General features: G+C 42.2%; 1 protein-coding gene across 1 annotated transcript in view; it reads left to right on the forward strand.

Annotated features, from left to right (window-relative positions):
• Nucleotides 1-26834, forward strand: part of Chsy1 (chondroitin sulfate synthase 1) — a 56906-nt gene that overhangs the window by 11493 nt on the left and 18579 nt on the right. The window contains exon 2 of the mRNA XM_050149182.1: nucleotides 2936-3431. Coding sequence (XP_050005139.1) covers nucleotides 2936-3431 — 496 coding nt within the window. The remainder of the gene's footprint in view (nucleotides 1-2935; nucleotides 3432-26834) is intronic.

Below are 26834 nucleotides of genomic sequence, written 5' to 3' on the forward strand. Positions count from 1 at the left end.
CTCTGTCTTTTCCCTCTGAATAATTGTTTTCTTGTTTGTGCTTTGAGTAAACTGATTTTCTTCTGCACGAATTGTAGGAAGTATGGCAAGGCTGATGGACAGTTATGTGAAGCTCATCTGGAAATGATTTTTGTCTTTGGCAAACACAACACACAGCATCTGTAATCCACTTGCCATATAGGAGGGGGCAGTTTTCATTCCACGTCTTCACTAATCTCTGTTATGTGCCAAGCATTGCAGTTATTTACATTTTCAGAGTTACCTTGACCCAAAGAAAACAAGGAAGCCCAAGTATTAGTGTGTAAGGGGAACAGACCCAGGGCTCCTTGGCTTAAAAGGATCTGTACACTGGCTTCCTGTGGTTAGAGCTGGGAGGTGGTTTCCCCCGCTCACGTGATCACATCACAAGAGTTTCTGTAGACTGTCATACATTCTGTGTGTTATAGGCATGTGCGAAAGGACATGTCCCTTTGTAGGTAGGGGTGGCTTCTCCTTACATTAACTGCTCATCTATCCTGTATTTACTTTACCATTTTGCCTTTTAAAATGAGATCTCACCATGCTGTCCTGGCTGATCTCAAACTCATTGTCTGAAGTGGTCCTGGTTACCTCTGCCTCCTGAGTAGGGACTGTAGCCATGTGCTGCCATGAATAACTATATGGTTTTTTTTTACAGATTTATTTTTACTTTATGTGTTTATACGAGTCTCTACATGTATGTATATTTGTGTCATATGTGCTGATGCTCTTGGAGGCTAGAAGAGGATCTCTTGGAACTGGAGTTATAAACAGTTGTAAGCTGCCATATATGGGTGCTGGGACCCCAGCCTGGTCCTCTGAAAGATCGCACACATTAACCACACCACTGAATGGTGCTGATAGTCGTGCAGCACTGAGTGCTGAATACTGTGAACTGTGTGTGCACTTAGGGGTGGCTGTGCTGTGTTTGGCTATAGTCACGATCTGCTGAAAGGCGAGCATGTGATACTTCAAGTCTCCCAACTGTAGAGAAGTGTGCAAGTCTTGTCTGCCATGCCTCTAGCTCTTCTAATTCCAATTTCCCCACTTCTGTACTGCTTCCCCAGAGACGATGATGATTATTTTGAGGCAGAGTTGCCCTAAGTAGCCCAGACTGACCTCCGGCCTGCTATACTCCTGTCTCACTCTCTTGATCACTGGGAGTACTACTTTACCTGGCCTAGAATATTTTTTAATGATACTTTTCTCCTAGTAATCTCCATTAAAAATTATATAGGTTTAGTTGGTTCAAGTCATCTTTTCACTGTAGAAATACAGTTATACCGGTTAAGTAAATTAAAATTTATGAAGAGCAATACCACTTGGAAGCTGGGGGGAGGGAACAGAGACAGCGAGACTGGGAATTCAGCTTCTGGCCTTGCACATCCTGAGCAAGCACTCTACCAATAGCCTGTATCTATAGTTCATGATTTTATTTCCTTCTCCCTGCCTCACATTCGACAGGGTCTCACTATGTAGCCCTGACTGGCTTGGAAATTAACTATGTTAATCAGGCTGACCTTGAACTTGCAGTGATTCACCTGTCTGCCTCTAGAGTGCCAAGATTAAAGGTCTGCACCACCATGCAGGGCCTTGATTTTCTTAATAATAAATTTACTACAAATTGAGCATCTCCAGTGTGGAAATCAAATGCTATAAAATATGAGACTTTAAAGTGTTCAATTCTACCAGTGGCAGGTTTCAGGGCATTTGGATATTTGGATTGGGGGTGTGTGACTGGTGAAATCTATACGTATATTTGAAATGTAGAGTAACTCCAGATAAAGACTATGCAGCCTGTGTTTTATTTGTTATCTATCTTACCTTTTTTGGAAGTAGGCCATATAAATGAGTGGTTACAGCTGAATTACTTAAGTTCTCAGCTGTATACAAACAAGGGAAAGGACATTATGATTGCCTTAAATTAATTCTTCATAATTGGATACTTTGTTTCCATTTTATTGATTACTGATCCTTCCTCTGTCTGGCCTGAAGCAGCTCCTTTTAAAACTCAGACCTACACCTCTGGCTTTTTTCCAGTCAAATCCCCACCCGGAGATTTCATTCCTGTTCTTCTGCGGTGTTCACTTTGGAGCCTTCCAGGGCGTTCGTACCATAGAGGACCACTTACTGGTAGATGCACCTTTAGCTCTGATGGGTTTTCCTCATCCTCCCACACAGCAAACTCTGTTGTGCTCTGTACCCTGGGTCAGCCTTAGCATCCTTATTTACCTGCTTTAGGAAGCATTCTCTGTCATGGCTCTCCTTTGTATGCTCCTTTCTTTCAAAACGTGTTTATGCTAATCGCTTACACACGTGTTCCCATCTGACAATGTCTGGTTGGTGACTGCTCCGTGACTCGCAGCTGTGTTTACCATTGCTTCTGTCTTGGTCGGCACTTGAGGAGCTTTGCAGCAGGATTTGTTGGCTGGGAAATTTGACTTTGTTTTCATATTTATTTTTTATATCTTGTTTACTTTGAGGGTGTATATGGGCGTATGCATGCCATGGCACGCATGTAGAGGTCAGAGGACAACTTGTAGGAATCAGTTCTCTCTTTCAGCCATGTGGGCTGTGGGGAGCAAACTCAAGTTAGTGATGAGATTTGGCAGCTTGTGCCTTTACTGCTTAGCCGTCCTTATAGAGCTGAGCCGTTTGCTAGTAGAAAGTGATGAAATCTGGAAGTTGACCTGACAGCCTAGTTTTTGCCTTGACAATTTGGTTTTCAGCTGTAACGAGAACTTAATGATCCTTTAAAACTTCCTCCTTCTTTTAGTTGTGGTTCTTCTGGAAATGAACCTGGGATTTGTAATACTGAGTGGGGGCAAACAGACTAGTCACACAGGGATTCAGAATAAGCAGATAAATTCATTTCTGAAAATAACTGTTCTCTAATCACTATTTATTTTAATTCCAGAACATGGTCCAAGACAATTCCTGGGAAAGTTGAGTTCTTCTCTAGCGAGGGCTCAGATACAACTATACCTATTCCGATAGTGCCCCTGCGGGGTGTGGATGACTCCTATCCGCCCCAGAAGAAGTCTTTCATGATGCTCAAGTACATGCATGACCACTACTTGGACAAATACGAATGGTTTATGAGAGCAGATGATGACGTTTACATCAAAGGAGATCGTCTGGAGAGTTTCCTGAGGAGTCTGAATAGCAGCGAGCCCCTCTTTCTCGGGCAGACAGGACTGGGCACCACAGAAGAGATGGGGAAGCTGGCCCTTGAGCCTGGAGAGAACTTCTGCATGGGAGGGCCTGGTGTGATTCTGAGCCGGGAGGTGCTTCGGAGAATGGCACCACACATTGGCAAGTGTCTCCGGGAAATGTATACCACCCATGAGGATGTAGAGGTGGGAAGATGTGTTCGGAGGTTTGCAGGAGTGCAGTGTGTTTGGTCATATGAGGTAAGAGCAGAATTCTTTCTTTTCTCCCTTCCCTTCCCTTCCTTTTCTCCTTCTTTTCTTTTCTTTCTTTCTTTCTTTCTTTCTTTCTTTCTTTCTTTCTTTCTTTCTTTCTTTCTTTCTTTCTTATTATTACTTGTTGTTGTTGTTTGCTTGTATTTCAAGACTTCTCTGTGTAGCTTTGGTTCCTGTCCTGGAACTAGCTCTTGTAAACCAGGCTGGCCTCAAACTCACAAGAGGTCTGCTTGCCTCTGCCTCCCGAGTGCTGGGATTAAAGTCATGTGCCACCACTGCCCAGCCAAGCAGAATTCTTTACATGGGAAAAAGGGTCAATTTTGCCTTTTGACTTCTGAGTCAATCATAGGAAACTAGCAATACTAGCCTCTTTAGGGTTAAAGTTAGTATAAATTATTAGTATATGTTTTGGCCTTCATTTTTAATTTTTTTGAATTCTTACTGCCCTGATTTCCCCTGGCTCTAAAGAGCCTTCCTTCTTGTACTTCCTGGTGTTTTTAAAAATAAATAACGGTACTCATGGTTTGAAGAAACCTAGGATTTACTGATGGTCATAATAACGTTGTCCATGACACCCAGAGTCATCTGATTTCTGTTGATTCCACAAGACCTTCTCTAAGAGCATAGGATGCTTCCTTGTTTCTTGTTTCCCAAAGGCTTGCACTTTCATCTGGTCAAGATAACCTACATAGACTTATAAATGGTTAGTGATGAGAAACTGGCCAGGACCTTTGGCTTTGCATATGGGAGCCAGGGTTGCAGCACAGCACTATGCATGTGTTCAGTGTCCCTGAGGACATTGCCAGTAGCAAAGAGAAATAAACGACTGTTACAGACCTTGACCTTTTGTGTGCGAGCTTACGATACAGTCTTTCCTTTCATATTAGGTGGCATGCAATTCTCAGTTATTTTAACACATGAAATCTTTATGGGAGTCTTCTTGCAGGTATTTTCTCTTTAATAAGGGGATGTGAGTTAATTTTTGGACTTTTCTGTTTTATACCTGTAGTTTCAAGATCTTATAACAGTAGTGTGGTAGTTTGAATATAATTGGCCCCCATAAGTTCATAGGGAAGAATGGCACTGTTGAGCTGTGGCGTTTTTGAGTAGCTATGACTTTGTTGGAGGAAGTGTGTCATCATAGAGGCAGTCTTTGAGGTCTCCTATGCTCAAGCCATGGCCAGAGTTTCTGGCCACTTCCTGTTGTCTGTGAGTCAAGGTGTAAGAACTCTCAGCTCCTTCTCTAGCTGCTTTGCTTCCCACCATGATGGTAATGAACTAAACTCTGAACTGTAAGAAGCCACCACAACTAATTGTATTTCTTTATGAGAATTACCATGGTTATTGTGTCCTTTACAGCAGTAGAAACGAAGACATGCAGCATGACATGAATTTGTTGTGTTCGGTTTGGTCAACTATTAGTAGTTATGAAGAAGAGCAGAAGGAACTGCTAGGCCTTTTGCCCAGAACAAGAACATGCCCTCCTATGTGAGCTCTTAGCTTTTTCCGAAGCACTTGACGGAAAAGCCATGCTTTTGCCCATGCTTGCCTCTGCCTACCCACAACTTACTTTTAAATGTTCTCCGATCATTTTGTTACTTCTGCTTAAAATTTTAGGAAAGCAGACATTTTTAAATGTACAGGAATGGTCTTCGTGTAATTTTTAATTATAAATTAGCAAAAATTAGTATTTTAAATATTAAATATGATCTGAGGGAACCCTTTAGTCTCTACGTGCCTTAGCCCCTGTCTGTCTGCCTCCATTGCCTGGTGGTTGTTCACCAGGCCTGGGAGATTTCTTTTGTCATGAAATTTTACAGTGAGGAAAGCTGTCTATTGTTCTGTTTCTGTGAAGAGACACCATGACCAAGGCAGCTTATAACAGAAATCACTTAACTGCTTATATTTGGAGAGGTTGAGTCCATGAACACGATGATGGAACAAGCAGGCTTGCCTGTGGAGCAGTAGCTGGTCCATAAGCAGCAGGCAGATGGAGAGGAAAACGGCCTGCTGTAGGCTTTTGAAATCTCATAGCTGAGCTCCAATGACATAGCTCCTCCAACAAGGCCTACTTCTCACTCCTTCCCAAACAGTTCCACTGGCAACCAAGCATTCAAACATAGGAGCCTGTGGGGGCCATTCTCATCTAAACCATCACAAGAGCCATTTAAGTATTTCATGTTGTGTTAAGTAGATCACAACTGGCAGTGTTTCTGCATATTCTCCATCCTTAATTAATTAGTTATAACATAACTTCATGCTTTGTATGTTTTAGAATGCTTTGTCTTGTTGACATTTTAGAGGACAAGCTTGCTTTTTGTTGTTTTGAGACAGGGTCTCCTTGGTAGCCCAGGCTGATTGATGGTGAGCCTGCTCTAAAGCTAAGATGCCTTGAACTGCTGCCTTCTGCCCCCACAGTGCGAGGATTACAGGTATAATCCACCATGCCCAACTCTTTTGTGTGTGGGTTGAGGACAGGGTCTCACTTTGGAGTGCAGGCTGGCCTAGAACTCCCTGATTTCAGGCTTTGGCCACCACTTCCATGCAGCCCAGGTCTTTTTTGAAAATTAAAAAATAATTGTATCTTGATATAGTCATTAATATCTGGTAATACTGGATAAAGTCAGTATCCTGAGTTAGAACAAGAACTTTGATTTAAAGTCAGTGCCAAATTGTTGGTGTAAAGTGGGGTCTAGGCCCGGTGGTGGTGGCACACGCCTTTAAACCCAGTACTCGGGAGGCAGAGGCAGGCGGATCTCTGGGAGTTCGAGGCCAGCCTGGTCTACAAGAGCTAGTTCCGGGACAGGCACCAAAGCTACAGAGAAATTCTGTCTCGGAAAAAAAAAAAAAAAAAAAAAAGTGGGGTCTAGAGCTCCAGGACTTGAAAGACATGAATGTTGCGAATGGCGTAGCTAGGAATACCTGTCACCATGGATGTCATGGGCACTTGGACTTTACACCTTTTAAATAGCCTTACTGGCTCAGAGGCTGTGGTAGGTAAGCCCATCTCCTTGGTGTTTCCCTCCTGGTCTAGGGAGCTGGATAGTAACAGCAGCCACAGGTGACTCTCCCCAGGAATGTCCCTGCTGCTTTGTAGTTCTTTAAATGCATTACGATGACACTGATTTTCCTAGATTATATTGCCTGGCTCTCTCCTGGGTTTGTGCCAGATTCTCCTCCCTTCTGCTGTGCTGAGAGTTCTGTTTTCTGTAAGTGACCTGTTCACACAGTTTGACCCATGTTTCGGATGGAATACTGTTTTAGGATTTTGTTCAGGGCTTTGTTCTCAGCACGGTGTCTTCTAGACTGTGTGCTCTGTCTTTTTGCTTTCACTGAACTGTAGAATTTTTAAATCTGGCCAGTTGTGTGTCTAAATCTATCTAATTTAACATAACCTTTCTTTGATGGCTTGTCCTTTTTAATTTTTTTATTAATATGTGTGTGGGTGTTTGCCTTCATGTGTGTCTATGCTCCATATGTATACATCATTCATGGAGGCTGGAAGAGAGAGTTGGATCCCTCGGAACTGAAGCTGACATGGGATTGCTGGCAGCTAAACCTGGGTCCTCTGGAAGAGCAAACAACTAATTCTCTTAATCATTAAGCCATCTTAGTATTTTAAGGAATTTGTTCTTTCTTTTATCCTGTGTTTTTCTGTGTGTAAAATTTCACCCCTTTACCTATAGTTCTTCGTTCTCATTTTAAGACATACATTATCTGGAATGTTTACTGTTCGATTAGCCTGCCTGATATCTGACCTTTCCCCATCACTAAGAGATTCCATGTTCCGTAGTCAGGCAAGATTCCTTAAACTTCCTGTAAGATAATTACGTTAAGCTTTGAATTGTGGAAGGTACTTATTTTGCTTTATTGTAAGCCTAGCCAGAGGAGTAATGTTTTAAAGAAAATTTGCCTTGAAGTAGAAGTAATTCCTCCAGTAATAGCTGTGTAATTAAAATGACTCACGAACAGTTGTCAAGGCCAAAACTCAGATTTATTTCTAAGATTTTTTTTGTTATTGCTGGTATTTATTGACTGCCTTTTAAGCACTTGATTTTTAAATGATTTTAGTTTCACAGAGAAGTTAAAGCAAAGTAAGAACAGGTCTAGGGGCTTAAATGCTGGTTAAATCTGGTACCCTTCACATGGGGTAGGCACTTCCCTCAAGTTACTGAGATGTACTGTGGAAGAGTTGGCAAAAGTTATTTGTTTTAGTTAAACATATATATATACATACATATATATACATACATATATGTGTATATATATATATATATATATATATATATATAGAGAGAGAGAGAGAGAGAGAGAGAGAGAGAGAGAGAGAGAGAGACTATTATTGTCTTAAAAGAGGGAACAAGAAGAAAGTTGACCATAGGAACATTTTTTTGGTTAACATGTACCATTAGAGAAAATAGGAACTGTAAATATCCAGACAAACTAAACAAGTAACTTACAGGCACTCAGACCTTTTTGTTATTTTAATGGGAACTTAAGCGGGAAGCAAAGGTGTTTGGATGAAGATGGTTCTAACAACCTTAAAGGTTTTATTGACTTTCACAGTTGGTGCTGTCACAGAGTTCACAGTTCTCAGTACAGCTCCCTCCCCACATCTGTACCACTGGGTCCGCTCCATGAATCGGCCACTCCAGGGCATCCTTACAGAGATGACACATAGAAGTTGTTAAGTTTATGTACCTTCTAATCAAAAACTTGTCTTGGGTGGCATAAACATATGGTCATGAAACAGTGAGAAATTAAGTATGACTCCTCATAAACTTTAAAAATAGTACAAGGAAAGACAAAAATCATTGATGGTCTTTATAGGAAGACATATCAGCAAGGAAGGTAGGATATATATATATATATATATATATATATATATTCTTTCCTTATTAATCTGGCTTTATTTTCATTTTTGTTTTTCAAGAAAGGGTTACTCTGTAGCTTTGGAGCCTGTCCTGGAACTAGCTCTTGTAGACCAGGCTGGCCTTGAACTCACAGAGATCTGCCCACCTGTCTAAGTGCTGGGGTTAAAGGCACACCACCATGCCCAGCTAAGATCTTTTCTTAGGGAGTCTAGCACATGTACGCACAGAGGCCGCTGTAAGAAAACATCAGCAGTGAGTAGGAGTAGCATAAGGAGAAAGGGAAAAATGGAGAAAGTGAGATCAGCCATTGCCCTGTGGACCCTTTAATTCCATTCCACTGTGGTTAGGAATGCATTCTGTGTAGTTTTAGTATTTCAAATGTATTGAGACTTTATGATTCAACATATGGCCTATCTTGGAGAATGCAGCTTAGGTGCATATTTTTTATAATTACCATTTTCCTGGCAAATGGATGCTTTTAACATGGTAAAGTCCCATCTTTGCCTTTGTTACAGTTTTGCCTCTCTGTTCTGCCGTACTGAGCATCCCTTGTGTGTGATGTCTCTTTACCATGCTGGCTCTCCACAGTGTGTGGTGTCTGTGTTCATCCTTGGAGTCTGAGATTCTTGTTGAGTGGTCTGTTTCTTCTTGCCTTTGGGAATTTCTCAGCCATGTTTTTGTAACTGTTCCTTCTTTCCTTCCCCAGCTCCCTTCCGTGTCTTCTCCTTCTGTAACTCCCATGTGCATGTCCCTAGGGCTCAGGCTCTGTTGGTTTTTGTTCATTCTGTTTTCTTTTCCTCACACAGGGTAATCTGACCTGTCTTCAGGTTCACTGATGGCTCTTCTGCCTGTTCAAATCTGTTAGTTTTCATTTCAGGTATTGTACTTTTCAACTCCAGAATTTGTTTGGGTCTTTAAAAAGCAATAATTTCTTATCTCTAATAGTATCTCCTTACAAACATCTGTGTATGGACTGTTCATTCCTATTTATTTGCATGTTGGTGGAAATTAGACATTTATTCTTAAGTGTGGTAATTGTGGAAATCAGTTTGTCCCTCACTCAGAATGCCAGTGCTGTTTGGTGACTTTTCAAAGCTAATCTTGTAACAGTTGCTGTGTTTGATGAGCCACACCTGGTTTGTTCAGGCCTCAGCTAGAGCTGCTCAGGGCTCTAGAACCAGTAATCCTTGTGCTCCGCTGAGGAGATTGCCCACACATAAGTCCATACATGCCCCAAACCTATCAGACAATTGAAAACTGCAGAGCCTCATGGCCAGCCAGAAATAAGAACTTCCCTGAGGATGTGCACAGCCCCTGCGTGGTTCTGCTCTTTCTGGATTTCCAGTCTGCTCTTGGGATCTTTTCAAAGTCTCTTTTGGAGCCCTATTATTATTAAAGGGCACATGCCAAGGCATGTGAGTGCGGGCCGGCCACATGATAATTTTATGGATCCATCTTTATATGGGCTATGGGGATCCATCTCAGATTATCAGGCTTGCATTGTCAGGTACTAAGCATTATACCCACTGAGCCATCTTGCCTGCTCCCCCCCCTACCCCATTTTCTTTTTTGAGACAGGGTCTCTTATGATGTAGTTCTGTCCATCTTGAAAGTCACTATGTAGGCCAGGCTATACTTGAAGTCACTGTTTTCGGAGTGCGGAGTACTGTAATTAAAGGCATGTGCCACTATGCCTTGTTTTTTTTTTTTCTTTTCTTGTTTGCTTGCTTGTTTTTTAAGATTATTTTATTCATGTGTGTGAATGTTATTGCATGGGTCCTGTGATCTGAACTTAGGTCCTTATGTTTGAGCAGCAAGCAGTCTTAACTGCTAACCCATTTTTCCAGCCCCTTGACTGCCTCCTTTCTTTTCTTTTATCTTCTCTTCTTTTCTCTCTCCCTCTTTTATTGTTATTGTTTTGTTTTTTCAAGACAGGGTTTCCCTCTGTAGTCCTGGCTGTCTTGGAACTTGCTCTGTAGACCAGTCTGACCTTGAACTCAGATCTGCCTGCCTCTGCCTCCCAAAGTGCTGGCATTAAAGTCATATGCTGCCATGCCAAGCAACTGCCCCCGTTTTATAAAAGCTTTCTCATTAGTCTGTCTGTTGCCTATTAGCTGTGCAGTGGGCAGTGTGATAGTCGTTTGGAGCAAATACTGTCTCTTCACCCTTACGTTAAGCCAAAGATGCTATTTGCGATCAGGAAGCTCGGAGTCTAGTTAAATAGAAACAGCTTTGTAAAATGGGATCTTTCAGGAAACCTACCGGACAGGGCAAATAATGGCAGTTCTGTGGGAATGGTGTTTTAATTATGTGTGTGCATGCATGTCTGTATGTGGGTATGTGCATCCAAGTGCAGGTGCCCGTAAAAGCCGGCAGAGGGTATTGGGGACTCCTAGAGCAGAGGTTAGAGGTATGGGGATGGGAATTGAAATTAGGTCCTCTACAAGAGCAACAAATGCTCTTAGCCATTGAGGCATCTTTCTAGCTCTAGAGTGGGTTTGAAGAAAATCTATGACACTCTCTGACACCTCCAGGGACTTGCAGGCCGCTCATTTTCACTCTGGTCATAGTCAAGGCTAGAGTAGATCTGGAAAATGAATCGGATACAAAGTAAGTTCCAAGACCACAGAGCTCACTGTTTGCACAAGTGTGCGGCTTCTTGTGTGTGAATGTTCCCTGGATTACTCGGGTATTTAGGTAAAAGTCAGAGTCCTGAAAGGCTGCTTCTGGGCGTTCTCATTTGTGCTCTGTATGCTCTTCCGGAGGACAGGAGTTTTTGATGATTTACTCTCTTCATATCCTTTTATTGGATGCTGGGTTCACATCTTTTCACTTAGCTACGTTATTCTGAATATCTCTGTGTTTTAAGAACTCAAACATGTGCCCTAAACATTTAGAAGACTTCTGAGTAGTGAGTTACAACATGTTTATGTAAAGAATAAAATTCAGACCTCTTCTGTTCTGGGGACATTGGTGCACAGAACAGAACCCTTGTAGTGGATTGAATGAGAATGGCCTCCATCATCTCATATGTTTGAGTCCTGGTACCCAGTTGGTGGAACTGTGTGAAAAGGATTGGGAAATGTAGCCTTTGTTGGAGGAGGTGTGTCACTGGGAGAGGGTGTTGAGATTTCAAAGGACTCTCTTGCAAATCTCTCTCTGCCTCCAACAGAGATGTAAGTGCCTTGTTGTTCTGCCATGCCTTTGCTCTGCCATCATGGATTCCAACCCTCTGAAACCATAGCTGCATGTTAGATGCTCTCTTTTAGAAGTTACCTTGGTCATGGTGTTTTTTCACAGCAATAGAAAAGTAACTACGACTTAACCTACTCTCTTAGACTCTGGAAGGAATAGGCTGGAGCATAAGAAGCAAACAGCAGTGTGTGTATTACTATACTACAGCAAAATGACTAGCGTGAGAAGTGGTGGGTAGAGAGGCCAGAATAGCACAGACTGGGAGGGTTTGGGTCACAAATAGCCCTGGGCTTGAATCACAGTGCTTCTCATTTAGCTGTGTGGTCTTGTGAAACAAGTTACCTAACTTCCCCAAACCTGAGTCCCTTCAGACTGGGACAAGGGTCGGAATTGCCCCCGAAGGAGGATGGTTTCAGGGATCATGATGATGTGTGACTGTGGCAGGGTTAGAGTTGGTTGCGAGATGAGGGCTGGTCCTGGTGTCCTTGGGTACTGGACCACAACCATTCAGAATTCAGTCCCAGAGAGCTCTAGCGATACAGAGTTTGATGTGTACAAACAGCTTTTTGACTGTGGTTTGTAAAAACAGCATTGAATTGGAATCCCTCTTTTTGAGCTGTACTTAGAACTGTTCATTGCTTTCACCCTGTAATTTGCTCTCAAGGTAAATCATCAATAGTATCTCTGAAGTGGTGGATAGTGGATTATGCTTGTGAGAAAGGCAGACTGGCACGTGTCTTCATGATTCTTGAGTCTGGCAGATGTGTGTTACAGGTGTTCTAGGCTTTATTTCATAGTCACTTTTATTATTGGAATGTTATCATTTTGCCTATTCTACTGTTCTGTGCAGTTGACAAGAAGGTTCATTAGCACACTAACGGGAGGGAGGATAGACACTTCCTTTTTCTTTTAAACCTTAATTTGAAATCACAGGTGTTAACACTCTAATTCTTCTAGCACAATGTATAATCTACCTATTAATATATACGTTTTCAAAGTCATTTTTAAGATCCTAGGAATAAAGTAGTCCCTGAATTCTAAGGATTTCATATCAACATGGAAATGAACTATTTATATATGAAAAAGTGCTTCAGAGTGTCTACTTGAAAAATGAGCACTAACCAGGACAGAACACTACAGTGGACACCGGGAAGCAAGGAGAGCTGTGTAGCACTTGAGAGCCCTATGAACTAGGGGTGCACTGTAAAGGGCTTTGGCAGTCTGGGTCTGTTTTCTCTAACGATAATTGGATTTCCTGGATGTTCCAATTTTAGTATATGTATTGTTAAAGCAAGTACATTTTTAGATTGCTTCAAACAAAGTAACTGTGAACCTTCCCCACTTTTAAGAGACCAGATGGCAACAGCAAGTTTAAGTTTATAGTTCTGATTTTTAATCATCTTAATTATTAAATTAATCTGTTATATTTAGCATAGCAAGTGAGGGGACAAAGGCAAGGATGAATTTCACAGTACAGTATTGGTGGTAAAAGCATTGTTGCCTGGATTAGGGAAATTGGGTAAAATTGCTTAAGGTTTAGAAGTGTGTTGTAAATCGATGTGTCTCAATCTTGTGCAACAGAGGGACTCTGTTTAATGAGGGTGTTGCATATGTGTGTGTATTTCATGTACTGGGATTGTCTTTAGATCTCATACCAGGTTGGAATTTATCAAAGGGGCACCTTACAGGAGATTTGCTTCAGTCACTTGGGAGGAACAGTCTCCAATCCCAAACCTAGACCTGGCATCTTGATGGATGGTGGGATTTCCCTGTATACTGTAGTACTTCTCTGATGATGCTTAGACCCCCTAGACGATCGGGAGTTGTCATTCATTTATACTTAGATAGGGTTTGTTTGTTTGTTTGTTTGTTTGTTTGTTTGTTTGTTTTGAGCCAGTGGTGTTTTGGAACTGTGTAGAACTTAATATTTTATTCCAATTTAACCGTTGTCCTGAGTAGCAGAAAGAGTTTGACTTCGTTTTTTCCTTAAGTATTACTTATAATTGGGTTGGGGGAAGCCAGACATGGCAGCAGATGTTCCTCTTGGGCTGTGCTTTATAAGGTTACTTACATTCCTTTCTTCTCTGTGAGCCATGATAACCATTGTGGGACCAAATAAAAATGAGCGCAAATGAAGGACATTAGTGATCCCTGAGTGACAGCATGAGAAGAATCAGCCACAGGCGATGATAGACACTTGGTCTCACCATGTAGCCTAGGCCCAGTTCTGCCTGCACCTTCTCAGGGCAGGTAATACAGGGATGTACCACCACAAAGTTAAAACTAAATATTTGCGTACATGATACATTGTCATTCCCTCTGAAAACTCAGCTTTTTAGACTAGCTACTAAGAAACTTAAAGTTTATCTATGTTACTAGTTGTTACATGTTTAAGTAGTTACAAAGTGACTTACTGTGAGTTCAGCATCCACCAGCAGAGTCACAATGGGAAGGCATGCTCATGTTAGAGTCTCTCCAATGTGATGGAGTGTGAGGACAGCTCTTTCTTAATGTTAAATCTGTAACCCCAGACTAATCAAGACGAAACTAGAAACCCAAGATGTAGAACTTCCTCCAAGACACTGACCAGTGTTTCTTCCAGTGTCAGGGTCATGAAAAGCAAGGGAAGATGGAGAAACAGAGTGGAGACTAAGGGAGACATGAAGACTCCATCCAGTGAGGGACTCTGGAGTGGAAAGACAGGGGTGTGGAAGTGAACAGGGGCTGCTGGATTGTGAACAGAGTCTACGGCTGGTGTTTGTTAATTTCCTCATTTTGATGTGTTTCTCATTAAGTAGGATGCGAAACAGGGAGAGAGGTGTGCCTCTCTGTTTACAGCTCTGTAATTAGAAATGTAATTTCAGTACATTCTTGTGTGTACATATGTGTATGCCAGCCATGGTGTGTGTGTGTGTGTGTGTGTGTGTGTGTGTGTGTGTGTGTGTGTGGTTGTGTGTGTGGAGGTCAGAGGATAACCCATGGAATTGGTCCTATCCTACCATGTGTGTCCCAGATACTGAGCTCAGGCATCAGACTCGGTGACAAGTGCCTTTATCCACTGAGCCATCTCACCAGCCCCCCTGAAATTATTTTAAAATTTAAAAAGTTATAAAGTCCGGAGTGGTAGAGGATGCCTCCACTACTTAGAAGGTAGAGGAAGATCAGAAGTTTAAGGTCATCCTCTGCTACATAGTAAGTTTGAGGACAGCCTGGACTGCTACATGAGTCTGACTCCACAGGTGGGGTGAAGGCAGTTAGAACGAAGAGCCATCTAATTGAAAATGAAGGGGTTTTGTTGTAGTTTTTGTGTCCTGTGGACTGCTCTGTGCGCTGAGAAACTGGGCAAAGCAACACAAGACTGGATCCTCTGAGTGGATATTGTACAGGATGTGATTTGTAGCTTACTGACTTCTAGGAAATTGCAGACAGAAGAGGTCTTTGTTCTAGAAGGCTGCAGACCTTGTAGCTCGCATAAAGAGCTTATCATTGAGCAAGCTTATAATGCGCCATGTCATGACTGTAAAAATGTGGAATGGGACCGTTACAGCCAGCCCTTTTCCTGGGTAGCAAACTTCTTTCAGCCTTCACATAGCAATTGGATGCTAATCCCCTGCTGACATCACAGGGTGGGAGGGGGAACGCTAACCTTGCAGGCCTCTACCACTGTGGAGATAAAAACATTTGTGCAGTTACTTTTGGCATTTAATTCCCGAACAAAACAACAAATAAAACCAGAAAAATACCGCATTACTTTTAGACTTTCGACTTGGGGGCTGAGGGCTTAGCTCAGTAGTAGAGCCTTTACCTGATAAGGATGAGGTCGTAAGCACTGTCCCTAGATCCCTTCCCCCCCCCCAAAAAAAAAACAAAGCTTAGTTTTATTTGTAACAGTGTAATTTAATTAAAGGCAATAGAAGGCTTGCTGTCCTGGTATATATTTATAGATGGATACTGTAATAATTTGGGATTCTGCTAGCTCTGTTAGAGTACAGTGACTATAAATATGAGCATAAACGGGTGATTCAAATATGCATAGATTTTTGTTTTTCCTGTTTTTATTTTTTTCAAGACAAGGTATCTCGGTGTACCTCTGGCTGTACTGGAACTCACTCTGTAGAGGAGGCTGGCCTCGAAATCAAAGATCTGCCTGCCTCTGCTTCCCAAGTGTTGGGACTATAGGTGTGTGCACCACTGCCAAATGATGTAAAAGCAATGTGCCATCTGCCCTGGTCATGGGGACTACAGCAGTGTGACGGCAGAGCCTGGCAATCACTGTCTGTTAACTTCTCTGTGAAAATGCTAAAAGACTAGAGACTCAGTCCTAAAACAATATAGGCCACTTAGAGAACCTGAAGAAGCTTTTTGGAGATGCATGCAGTCTCATGGGGGGAGTCACTTGTTTGTTTTTTTGTTTGTTTGTTTTTTAAATAAGACCATGTGACTCTAAATCATTATAAGGAGGCTGGAGAGATGACTCGGTGGTTAAGACAACCTAGCCTCAATTCCCAACACTTAACAGCTAACAACCATCTGTAACTGCTCTTCCAGGGAATCTGATGCTCTCTTCTGGCCTCCATGGGCACCAGGCATCAATGTGGTACAGAGACATACAAAAGTAAACACCCATACACACAAAATGAAATAAGTAAAAATTTAAGATATTATAAATAAAAAATTTAAATGTCTGTGTGAACATCTAATTTCATAGTATGTTAGGTACAGTGGCATGCACCTACCGTACTAGCTACTAAGAGGTGGAAGAATCACAAGTTCAAGACCTGCCTGGCATCACACTAAGATCCCATCTTAAAGAAGGCCAGGGAACATTGTGAGTAAAATAGCTACCACACAGTTTCTGGCTCTGGGTGCTAATCTCCAGCCATCTGTGGCCCTGTGGTCCCTTGGCTGTGGCAAGATGTTTCCATTCTCAAGTTCTGTCCCTTAACTGGTCATTAGCATCACACCATACACTTGTCCACCACACCCAGGGATTTGTTCCCCTCTTTAGAAAGACATACCGCTACATTGCAAGTACCCACCTGATGATTGTGCAGCACCGCCGAGCCAAACTAGCAAATGTAAATCAAAGATGCCAGAGTCGGAATGTACAGGTGCTCCCTGGTAGGCTATGGCCATGGATCAATAAAGTTTCTAAATGGCCCTTAACCAGAAAGACAGAAGTCACTGTGATATCCCAGAGACAATAATGAAATTGGTTCAGTTAGGCCTTTGTTGTTAAGCATTTTTTATGGGTAAATGGCTTTTATTTTTATTTCAATTTCTGAGTTACATTTATTTGTTTAATTACTGCATGTACATGTGCATGCCATACTGTACATGTGGAGGTCAGAAGACAGTTGCCAGGAGTTGGTTCTCTCCTTCCACCATGTGGGTCCCAGGGATTAAACTTCTATCATTGGGCTTGGCAGCAAGTACCTTTGCCCCTGAGCTATTCCACTGGCCCTACTCAGATGGTTTTGTTAACAGAGAAGTCACGTTTAGCTCTTCTATGCCTTAACTATAATGATGGCATTCTTTTCTATGTAACATTGTATTTGTGCTCAAATATTGCTTAATTTTTTTTTCCTTTTCCCCCTGAGATAGGGTTTCTCTCTGTAGCCCTTGTTGTCCCTGAACTTGCTTTGTAGACCAGGCTGGCCTCAAATTCACAGAGATCTGCGTACACTAGCACCTGGTGTGTATTTTGGTTTTATAAGCCAGCAAGCCTGTAGTGATTTGTTACAGTCATCTTTTAAAGGTGGATCTCTATGGAACCCTGACTGGCCTTGAACTCTGAGAGATCTTTCTGCCTCTGCCTCCTAAGTACAGGAATTAAAGGCATGTGCCACTATATCAAACTGTCACAGCAGTTTTAGGAAGTAAAAGAAGTATGTTATTCATAAAAGGAGCCTTTATTAATGTAAGAATAGAGAGGCTCCATCACCCCATTGTGAAGCTGTGGGGCCAAGGGCTGCTCTTGCAGAAGTCACCATCTCTGATAACAGGACCCTCGCCTTATGGCTCACAGTGAGCATTTGACAGTGGCCATTCTGCTGAGCACCGCGCCCCGGTGTCTGTGCTCTCACCTAGTTCGCGAGCTTTGGGCAGGGGCTGGAGGTTAAAATACACAGACACAGACAGACAGACAGCGACCGGGTCACCCTTGAATTCCCCAAGAATGCCCCCTTTATTGTGTTCAGGGGCAGATTATACAGAGATAGCCACGCCCCAGCCAAACCCACCAGAAACCACTCTCCTGCCATCAGGAACTCCTGAAGGTCTCGTGCTCAGAGCAGCTGTAGGCACTCAGATCAGGGGATTACAAGAAATTCAGGATCTGGGCTCTCACTGCTCCCAACACATTCTTATTGTCTGGTTTGTCTAATGCCTCAACCTCACAGTACTCTTGCTTCCCAAGGCATCACACTGTTCCTCTTCTGTCTTCCCTTTCCTGGCCTTGGGATAGAACCCAGGGTCCTGTACATGCTAGACAAGTTCTATCATTGAGGTATATCCCCAACCCCAAAACAAGGGTTACTGGGGGCCCTGCATCTGTGGTCTTATTGAACACATCTGGGTACAGCATGGGGAGGAGTATTTTAAAAAAGTGAATAGTATGTGCATGTGCGCATGCATGCGTGTATGCCGCTTGTATGTGGGTACCCATGGAGGTCAGAAGAAGGTGTTGGGTTCCCTGGAGCTGGAGGTAGTTGTGAGCTGCCCAACATAGGTGCTGGGAATCAAACTCAGGTTCTCTGGAAGAGCAGCAAGCCTTATTAGTTACTGAACCATCTCTCCAGAACCCCTTCTCCTTCCCCCCTTTTAAGAAGATAGGTTCTTATAACCCAAGCCAAGGTTAACCTTGATCCTTCTGCCTCCATGTACTGGGGGCTGGGGTTACAGGCATGCCCCCATGCCCAGCTTGGGAAGAGTTTTTCTGACATGTTCCAGACTGTGCTGTTTCTTCTAACTGAGGCCACACTAGAGAATGGTGAATAGAGAGTCTTTTGTTTGAACTTTGATTTTTTTTTTGGATTTTTAAAGTTTTCATTTTTATGTTTATCAGTGTTTTGCCTACATGCCTGCAAATGTGTACCTACATGTATACCATGTGCATGCCTTGTGCCGTGGCAGCCAGAAGAGAGTATTGGATGCCCTAGGATTGAAGGTTTTGATGGTGATGAGCCATGTGGGTGCTGGGAATCAAAGCCAGGGTCTCTGGAAGAGCAGCCAGTACTCTTTCTAGCCCTTGAAACTTTAGTTTGTGGTAAGCATTAGATTTTCAGAAAAATTATGAAGTCTATTATTTACATATTGATAGTTTTTCTTGTTTTTCAAATGTAGCCGACTGGCCTGGAATTTAGGTGGTTCTTGCCTCAGCTGCCCTAGTGCTGGGTATAGACTTATGCTACCATGCCCAGGCTGCATCTCCATTGCATCACGTTCTCCTTAGCTTCCTCCTGATATGACAGTGTTTTAGGCTTCCTTATTTTTGATGACTTTGACAGTTACATATTTTGTAGAATTTCTTTAGCTAGAATTTATCTAACGTTTTCTTCATAACTAGACTGGGATTGGAGGTACTTAAGATCGTGGAGACAGACAGATGCTTTCCTCACCTTGTGTGGAGGAGTATGCTGCCAGCTGTACATTGTCACCATCAGTGCTGACCTGGCTGAGACTCTCAGGCCCCTCCATTGGAAAGTCACCCTTACTCCTGGGTTTGCCTCCCAAGGTTAGTTTTCCAAATCCTCGGAAAAAAGGAGTCAGTATGTTCTGAAAACCGGAGAGTTACCGTCCAGCCTCTTTGAAGTTGGGATACTGACATATTTTAGAATTCTGTGTGGTGGTGTGTTGTGTTTTTTGACGGGGTCCCTTGTTCTGTAGCTTAGACTGACCTGGAATTTACTGTCTCGCCCAGGCTAGCCTGAGCCTCACAGCCCGGCTCATAGGCCCAAGCCGCCAGGCCTCGCTGACATTCTCCCCTGCAGGACATCACTCTGTTCTCTCTGCTTTATGAGTATGCATTTATATCATGGCACTGCACTATTTTCCAGTGAAATTGCTGTCATTTTGCCTTTGAGAGTTTTTCCAGTTGAACATGCCTGCCTTGTTTGCCCTTCCTCACTTTTAGGCACTGGAAGATGCTTTGCTCTCTCCTCTTGTCCACACTTTTTAGCCTGTCCTAGAATCTTTAGTTCTAGGATGTTGATGAGTTAGATGTTGGGTTTTTTTTTTTTTTCTGTTACTCTCCGTACTATCTTTTGAGAAATGTTCTCTCATTCAATGTGGAGTTCAGCAATTCAGCTAGACTAGCTGCCCATTGAGCTTTGGGATCCTTGGGTCTTCACTTCCTCAGTGCTGGGATATGTGAACCACATTGCCAGTGTTCCAAACTTAGGGGAGGTGGTCAGGCAGTATTGTTTGCTGCACTCTTTACTTTTTGTGGTGTGTGTGTGTGTGTGTGTGTGTGTGTGTGTGAAAACCATAGCATGTGAAAACCAAAGGGCTCTAGGAGTCCATTTTCTCCATGTGTCCTGTGGGTCCAGGGATCAAACTGAGGTTGTACCAGTCTTGACAGTGGGCATCTTTTCTTGCTGAGCCATCTTGCCAGCTCTGGTTTTGTTCTCTGAGACAGAACAGTCCAGGCTAGTCTCACCTCTCATCTTCCGCCTTTATCTCCCAAGTTCTGGGGCTACAGGCATGTGCCATCACATCCGGTTTAGTATATTTCATGATTTGGGTTTTCTGGTGATATTTTTAGTTGCCCACTGAAGTTGTCCATTATGTCATCCTTTTCAACACTTATTACATTTTTTAAAAGTCTGTATCTGATAAATATTGATCTCTGTTTATACCTCATCTCAGTTTCCTGTTGCTCTCTGTAATAGTTAAGTACTGTGACGAACTGGATTGAGACATGCATAGGACTAGTAAAGTCCACCTGCGTTTACAAGGAGAGGATTATAGGTGGGACAGTAACTGGAGGAAGACCCGCAACACGTGACACACTTCAGATGGAGATTTCTAAGATTACTGCTCTGGAAATGTAACTCTCCATTCTTCAGTTGTCTGTATGCTTCTCCTCCAGTTTAATAAGCATATACTGCACCATGGAGGTACAGCCCTCACCCCTAATCACTAGGTTTTATGTTTTGTTTTGTTGTTGTATTACAACGAGGGCTGTAATTTTTGTTGAGACACAGAATTTAGTTCTAAAATTGAAGAAAATTGAGATTGAAAGGAATCCTGTTCCATCCACCTAGGCACTGCTGCATTTTCAGATTGTCTCTGTCCTTACGTTAGTGGGTTTCCTAGTCATAGGCTGACGGATGCTGTCTAAGAGGCTGATGCTCAGGTGCAGTGGGACCTGTAGTTTTCTTCTGCTGCAGCTTTGCTTTATATGTAAAACCTGAGTGTAATAATGCCTCACTAACTTCCGGTCCAAGCATTAAATCCTTTCCAGTAAAAGGTGCTGACTGACAGTCTAGTTTAAATAAGTAGTGAGACCTCATATCAAGGTTAAAGCTCATGTCATTTTTGACCCCCCCCCCCAATTGGTTTTTAACATTGATCCTATCTCCCCCACCCCCACACATTAATTAGGGAGCGTTCCTAATTAATGTACTGAGCTGTTGAAGCAATCTCAGATATGGCTGTCACCTACCCTGGAAACTCAACACAGGAAGTACAGATTCTCTCGCCACCCTTTACAAACATGTCTTATCGTTACGTAGCAACTCACCTTGCATTGGTTCTTTCCATTCAGTACTCTTTCCCTGCGGGACATTAAATTCATATAATTTCCAGTCTCATAACCATCAGTATTTAACCTTTTTTCTTCTTTTTACTATTTTTAAATCTGGGTATAAGTCTACATTTTATTAAAATGAATAGAGCTTTAAATGCCTTGAGTGTTATGTCTCTTATCCTGTGTAGTCTGAAGCAGGTCCTCAGATTGATTTTTATGCCTGGCACTCTTAGAGTTAGTCAGTTTGGATTGGTTCACAGTGCACGTCTGGGGTGGGAGAACTACAGAACTGACACCGCCTCGTGTTCTCAGTGTGTGGTTTTGATTTGCTCCATTGCGGGTGCTGGTCAGCTTCTCCACTGTAGAGTTACTCTTTTGTAGTAAAATTAGTGTAAAATCAATAAGCATCTTCTTGCCAATCTCCTCGGAGTCTCTGTAAGAACCATGTCCACTTGGCACCACACCCGCTGCCCTTAGCACTCTCTAGTGCTCCCAGCGGAATAAATACTGTGGTGTTGGCTAAGTGAGCTTTAACCCAGCCATTCCTTCTGTTATTGGTTGGAGTAAAGCGTGTTCCTATTTCTATTTGTTCACCTATGGTTATCCGTGTAGATTCTTGCATTTCCATTTTGTTCAGTGGGTGATGTTCACTGCTGTTTGCAGCCATATTCATTGGATTGAACCAGAGAAAAGAAGAGTTCTTGTGCATCCGAGTTGTTAGTTTGTGCTGATATCCCAAACTCATTTCTTACTATCTCTTTCCTTTCTGTGACAATTGAGGACCCATAATTCTCGGATATAGTTATTCACTGCACTCTGTGTGAGAAAATTCCTGGACCCGCTTCCCACCTGTGCTGATGACTGTGTTAGGTCACCACTGTCTTTTCACTGGAATCTGACACCCCTGTTGGGCTCTTGAGCCTGTCTTCTCCAACCTTGCATCCCAGCCTAGGCCTTTTTACTTCAGAACTAAGGCTCATATGGGTCTTAAAAGAAGCCTGAACCTATCTTGGAATCAACTGTCTGCTGCTGGAGACTGAAGCAAGCCAGGGCCCCACACATGCCAAGCATGTGCTCTACCACTGATCCTGAAAGTGGGCTTTTCATCTTCGCTACTTGGCCCTAGAAAGTACCTGACTCTTTCACATGCTAAGATAGGCTTCATTTTAAGAGTATGAAGTATGTAATCACTAAATTTCAATAAAGAAAGCAAAACGATTTTATTTCTGTTTTGATAGTTTTTTTTTTTTTTTAAGTTGGGTGTTTGTGCCAGACATTTGTCTTTAAAAAAAGTAAAAAGACTTCAGGATTCTTTATGGTTAATGTATTTGGTACTTAATTTAAAAATACTTTTATAATTATATATGTTGAGGGATGAAGGGTTCTGCACATCAGTGCAGCTGCCTGCAGATGCTAGAAGAGACTGTTGGACATTCTGGATCTGGAGTTACAGGTGGTTGTGAGCTGCCAGATGTGGGTGCTGGGGATTGAACTTGGGTCCTCAGCAAGAATAGTAAGATCTCCTAACTGCTGAGCAATCTCTCCAGCTCCATGATACCCAATGCTTGATAAACTTCATGTACAGAGAATGCAATAAAGGTCTCTTGAATTTTAAGAAGATGCTCTGCCAACGCTGAAATGAAATATTATATAAATGGAAGTATTGTTGGCAGCCAGCATCATGAGCTGTTCTCTGACAATTCGAGCCAGTGGTTAATTAAGAGATAAAACTAGTCCTGCTTTTTCAGGCTTTGTATGATTCAACATTTCCTTTTGAAGCCATTTGCTGTAGAGGAAAAGCCTTGTAGTCCTACGCTAGGTAGTGAGTAGTTTCTTTTTGATGGTAGATGTTGTGTTAACATAAACATATTTGTTGGGGATAGAACCTTTGTAAGAAATACACAGATTTGTATCAGATGTCTTGGAAGCTTTCCCGATTTTCATGCTGTTTTCTGTTTGGGGCAGTTTGGTTTTTCTTAAGTAAAATTTTTATTTGGAATCAGGTCTCTGCATGACATGAATAGATGTTGGACATGCCCAAGCTGTAATTTCTACCTGAAGTTTGGGAGTGGGAAGAACATGTTTAAAATGGAGCTTCACACATTCACACACACTTACTTGTATTTATAGGCGTAAATATGGGAAAAGGAAAAGAAAACCTTCTGTCTTTACTGGAACACTGCTTTGGCTATGCCCCCAAACCACGGACATTTACTCTATTCTCTCGACCATAGTAGTGGTTTTGTGTGGGATGAAATCCAGAAAATGGTGTATTTTCTCACAGCTGATAGGCAGCTTTTCCTCTGTGCCATTTCCTTTATGTACTCCAACACTGCTGCATCTGTTTGCACTCTAGCCCCATGGTTTACTGCTTGCTTCTTTCCAAAACAATCTCACAGGAAGCAGGCTCAGTAGTGGCTGTATCCCTGAGCAGGAGTGGTCCTTAGCATCCCTGTTGCTGAATTAAGAGATGAGAACTTGGTTCTGGTGGCCAGGAATGTCTCTGGCATCCTCCACCTGGTCTCATTGGCTCAGGTCCTTCTTTCAGTGGATCATGTGACCCTTGAGAAACACATCCCTGGGAATTAGCCCTATCGATTTGAAATCTGTTCAGTTTTTCCTTGCCTGTCTAGTTCAACATGGTGAAACAGGAACTGTACCTGCTTGTATGGCCTGAGTTCTCAATGCAAATATTATGTGATATGTATCAAAATGTTGATGTAATTGTTTTAAGGAAGCAACATGGTACTTATTGGTACTTAAAAAATAATAACCTTACTAGGAACACAGGAGGTGGAACATTTTTAAACCATCTCCAAAATGGACGTTGTTTACTCGAGCCAAATAACTTTGTGTGTTTGTATTAAATGCTAAATGCTGATGAGAGACGAACACAGAACTCTGGGCCCATTCTGTTCTGTCTCAGTGCTCTCCAGGTTAGAGCACTAACTGAATTTTCTGATAGGAGCTATAAGAACCTGGGGGAGCTGTGTTTTCTCCGCTACATCGGGAAGCTCTGTACAGTCTTTGCAGGTTGATAGTAAATATGTATGTATTGAAGGAAATGAATAAAGGCCAGGCTGACGGGCATACTGACTTTACTTGCATATACTCATTTTTTCCTCTGATGTGCATGTGGTGGTAATCTGGTGACTAGAAGGCACAGTAAATTATTGGCTATAATAAATTGATGTCATACCCACAGAATGGCAAGCAAGAGAATGAATTAGGGACAGAAATAGTAATGGTTTTTGTCCAGGAAACCTCAAAGCACATACTGAGATATTACCACATTGATTTCATTTTTAAAAGAGGAGGAGGAAAAGAGACCCAAAAGACAGAATTTCAAACTTTAAGTGTAGTAAAACAGATTACAGATCAAAAACTTGTTGCTTTATGTTTCTGGAAATCTCTTTGAAAAGTTTAAGAACCTTTAAGAAGTCTGGTCATGATTGCTGTCTGGTGGAGGAAGGTAAAACTGCAAAAGGCAGTGATGTTTCTGAATGGCAGTATGTGTAGCTTCTCTAGGTCATTTCTCTCTCTCTCTCTCTTTCTCTCTGTGTGTGTGTGTGTGTGTGTGTGTGTGTGTGTGTGTGTGTGTGTGTGTGTAATCTGTCTTGTTATGTCTGTATGCACTACATGCATGCATGTGCCCTCACAGGCAAGAGAGCATCAGATCCCCTGGGAGTTGGAGTTGCCAGCCTGTGAGCTGCCTGATGTGGGTGCTGGGTCTTGCGCAAGAGCAGTGTTCTCTTGACTCTTGAACTGTCACTGCAGCTCCCTGATAGTCACTTTTGACTTCTCTTTTCTTTGTAAAATTTTAAGATTTTGAAATCACTAAAGTTTAACAGAAAATGGCACCTCTAAACCGTTTCCCTAGGTACCTGATTGCAGACTCTTAGCACATTAACTTTTTCATGCTTTAGGTTTTTTTTTTCTTGACCTTCATGTCAGTTACAGATTTAAATATTGCTTGGTTTTGCCCTTAAATAACTCAATGACATAAACGCAGTACAGTAATCAAAACTGGGACATTAACATTGCTCTATTATCTAATCCACAGACTGTATTCATATTTCATCAGTTATCCCAATAGCATCTCTCAGCAAATAAAGGTTTTTCAGAATGCTGCCTGGAATCCAGGTCCCATGAAGTATGTAGCTGGTATGCTTCAAAGCATCCTAAGTTTTGACCTTGATTTTGTTGTCTGAACTTTATATTAAGAATTACAGGTGAGGCTGCCTTGGTGGCGCATGATTACTAGAATTGCAGCACTTAGGGGGTCTCAGGCAGAGGGAGCACTAGTTCCAGGCCAGCCTGTCCCACCCCCACCCCCTAAAAGGTACTGGAAACGTATTTTGCAGAACATTCCTAAATTTAGATTTCTGTTTCTCCATATTGAGTGATGGTCTTCTGTTCTCGGAGCATCACACCAGGAGCACATGGCTGCTGTCCTGTCTGTGTGGGGCTGAGCATCGCCAGATCTCTCCACTTTAGATGTCTCTCTCCTTGTTTAATTAGTAAATATCTTATATAGTTTCTCCTCATTGTCATCCAATTTTATCACCCGTTGATAATTGTTCTCTTTCTTAGAATTACTTGGATGTCTTATAAACTTGAAGCAATTATATTGAAGTAGAGTAGTGTCTCTTCAGTGTGTGGCCTCAGCTGCATCAGGTGGCCCAAAGGGAAAATGCACATGGCCTGTCAGGAGTGGGGACAGGGAATATTGAATACAATCTGAGCACTTGTTTTGCATTGTATACTCTGCACCACCCTCCAGTTTAAGGGGCTGTGGCTTCTGTAAACTACTAGCACATTCTACTTAAAAACAATTGGTAATAGAATTGATCTGTGTTATTCTCGTTTCATTTACTTCAGAAACTCTTATTGAACCTTATTGTCGCATACTTTTCATTTTTATAACAGGTGCTTCTGTGGGTTAATGTGTTGCACATCAGGGCCAGCGATGTTGAGATGTGAAAGAACTTTGAGAGGTGGGGGCTTACTGGGAAATCACTGGCCTGGCCCCTTCCCCAGCTTTGATATTTCCCCTGCCATTGACAACCCTCCACCAGAAAGTGAGCAGGTCGGGACCCTCTGCAGAGCCTCCAACCTTGTGAGCTGAATCCTGTTTTTATAAGTATCCAGCTGAGGTGCTTTCTTAGAGTGATAACTAAGAAGGAGTGAGGAGAATGCTAGTTTTATTTCAGAAGCAAGTGACAGTCTAGGTGGTAGAAATGCATGTAAGAAAGTGGACTCTAGAAGGCTGAACAAAATGCTGAATGTTTGTACCATAAGGGTGTGTTTGAGGAGATATATTTAACCTAGTTGTAAACATTGTAACCTGAGTATATTGCACACTGTATTATCAAAACCGTGGCGTGTGTGTGTGTGTGTATATTATTCTATATATATTGATTTAGAAATGAATTTAAATGAAAAACATGAATTAAATTCTGTCCTATTTAAAGCCCAAAGACAAATGGTATTTGCCCCAATACCCAATTTATAGTTTTTTTTAAAATATTTATTTATTATATATACAATATTATGTCTGTGCGTATGCCT

The sequence above is a fragment of the Alexandromys fortis genome, unplaced genomic scaffold, assembly GCF_014885135.2.
Source record: "Alexandromys fortis isolate MF-2015 unplaced genomic scaffold, M_Fortis_MF-2015_v1.1 scaffold_67, whole genome shotgun sequence".
Classification (NCBI taxonomy): domain Eukaryota; kingdom Metazoa; phylum Chordata; class Mammalia; order Rodentia; family Cricetidae; genus Alexandromys; species Alexandromys fortis.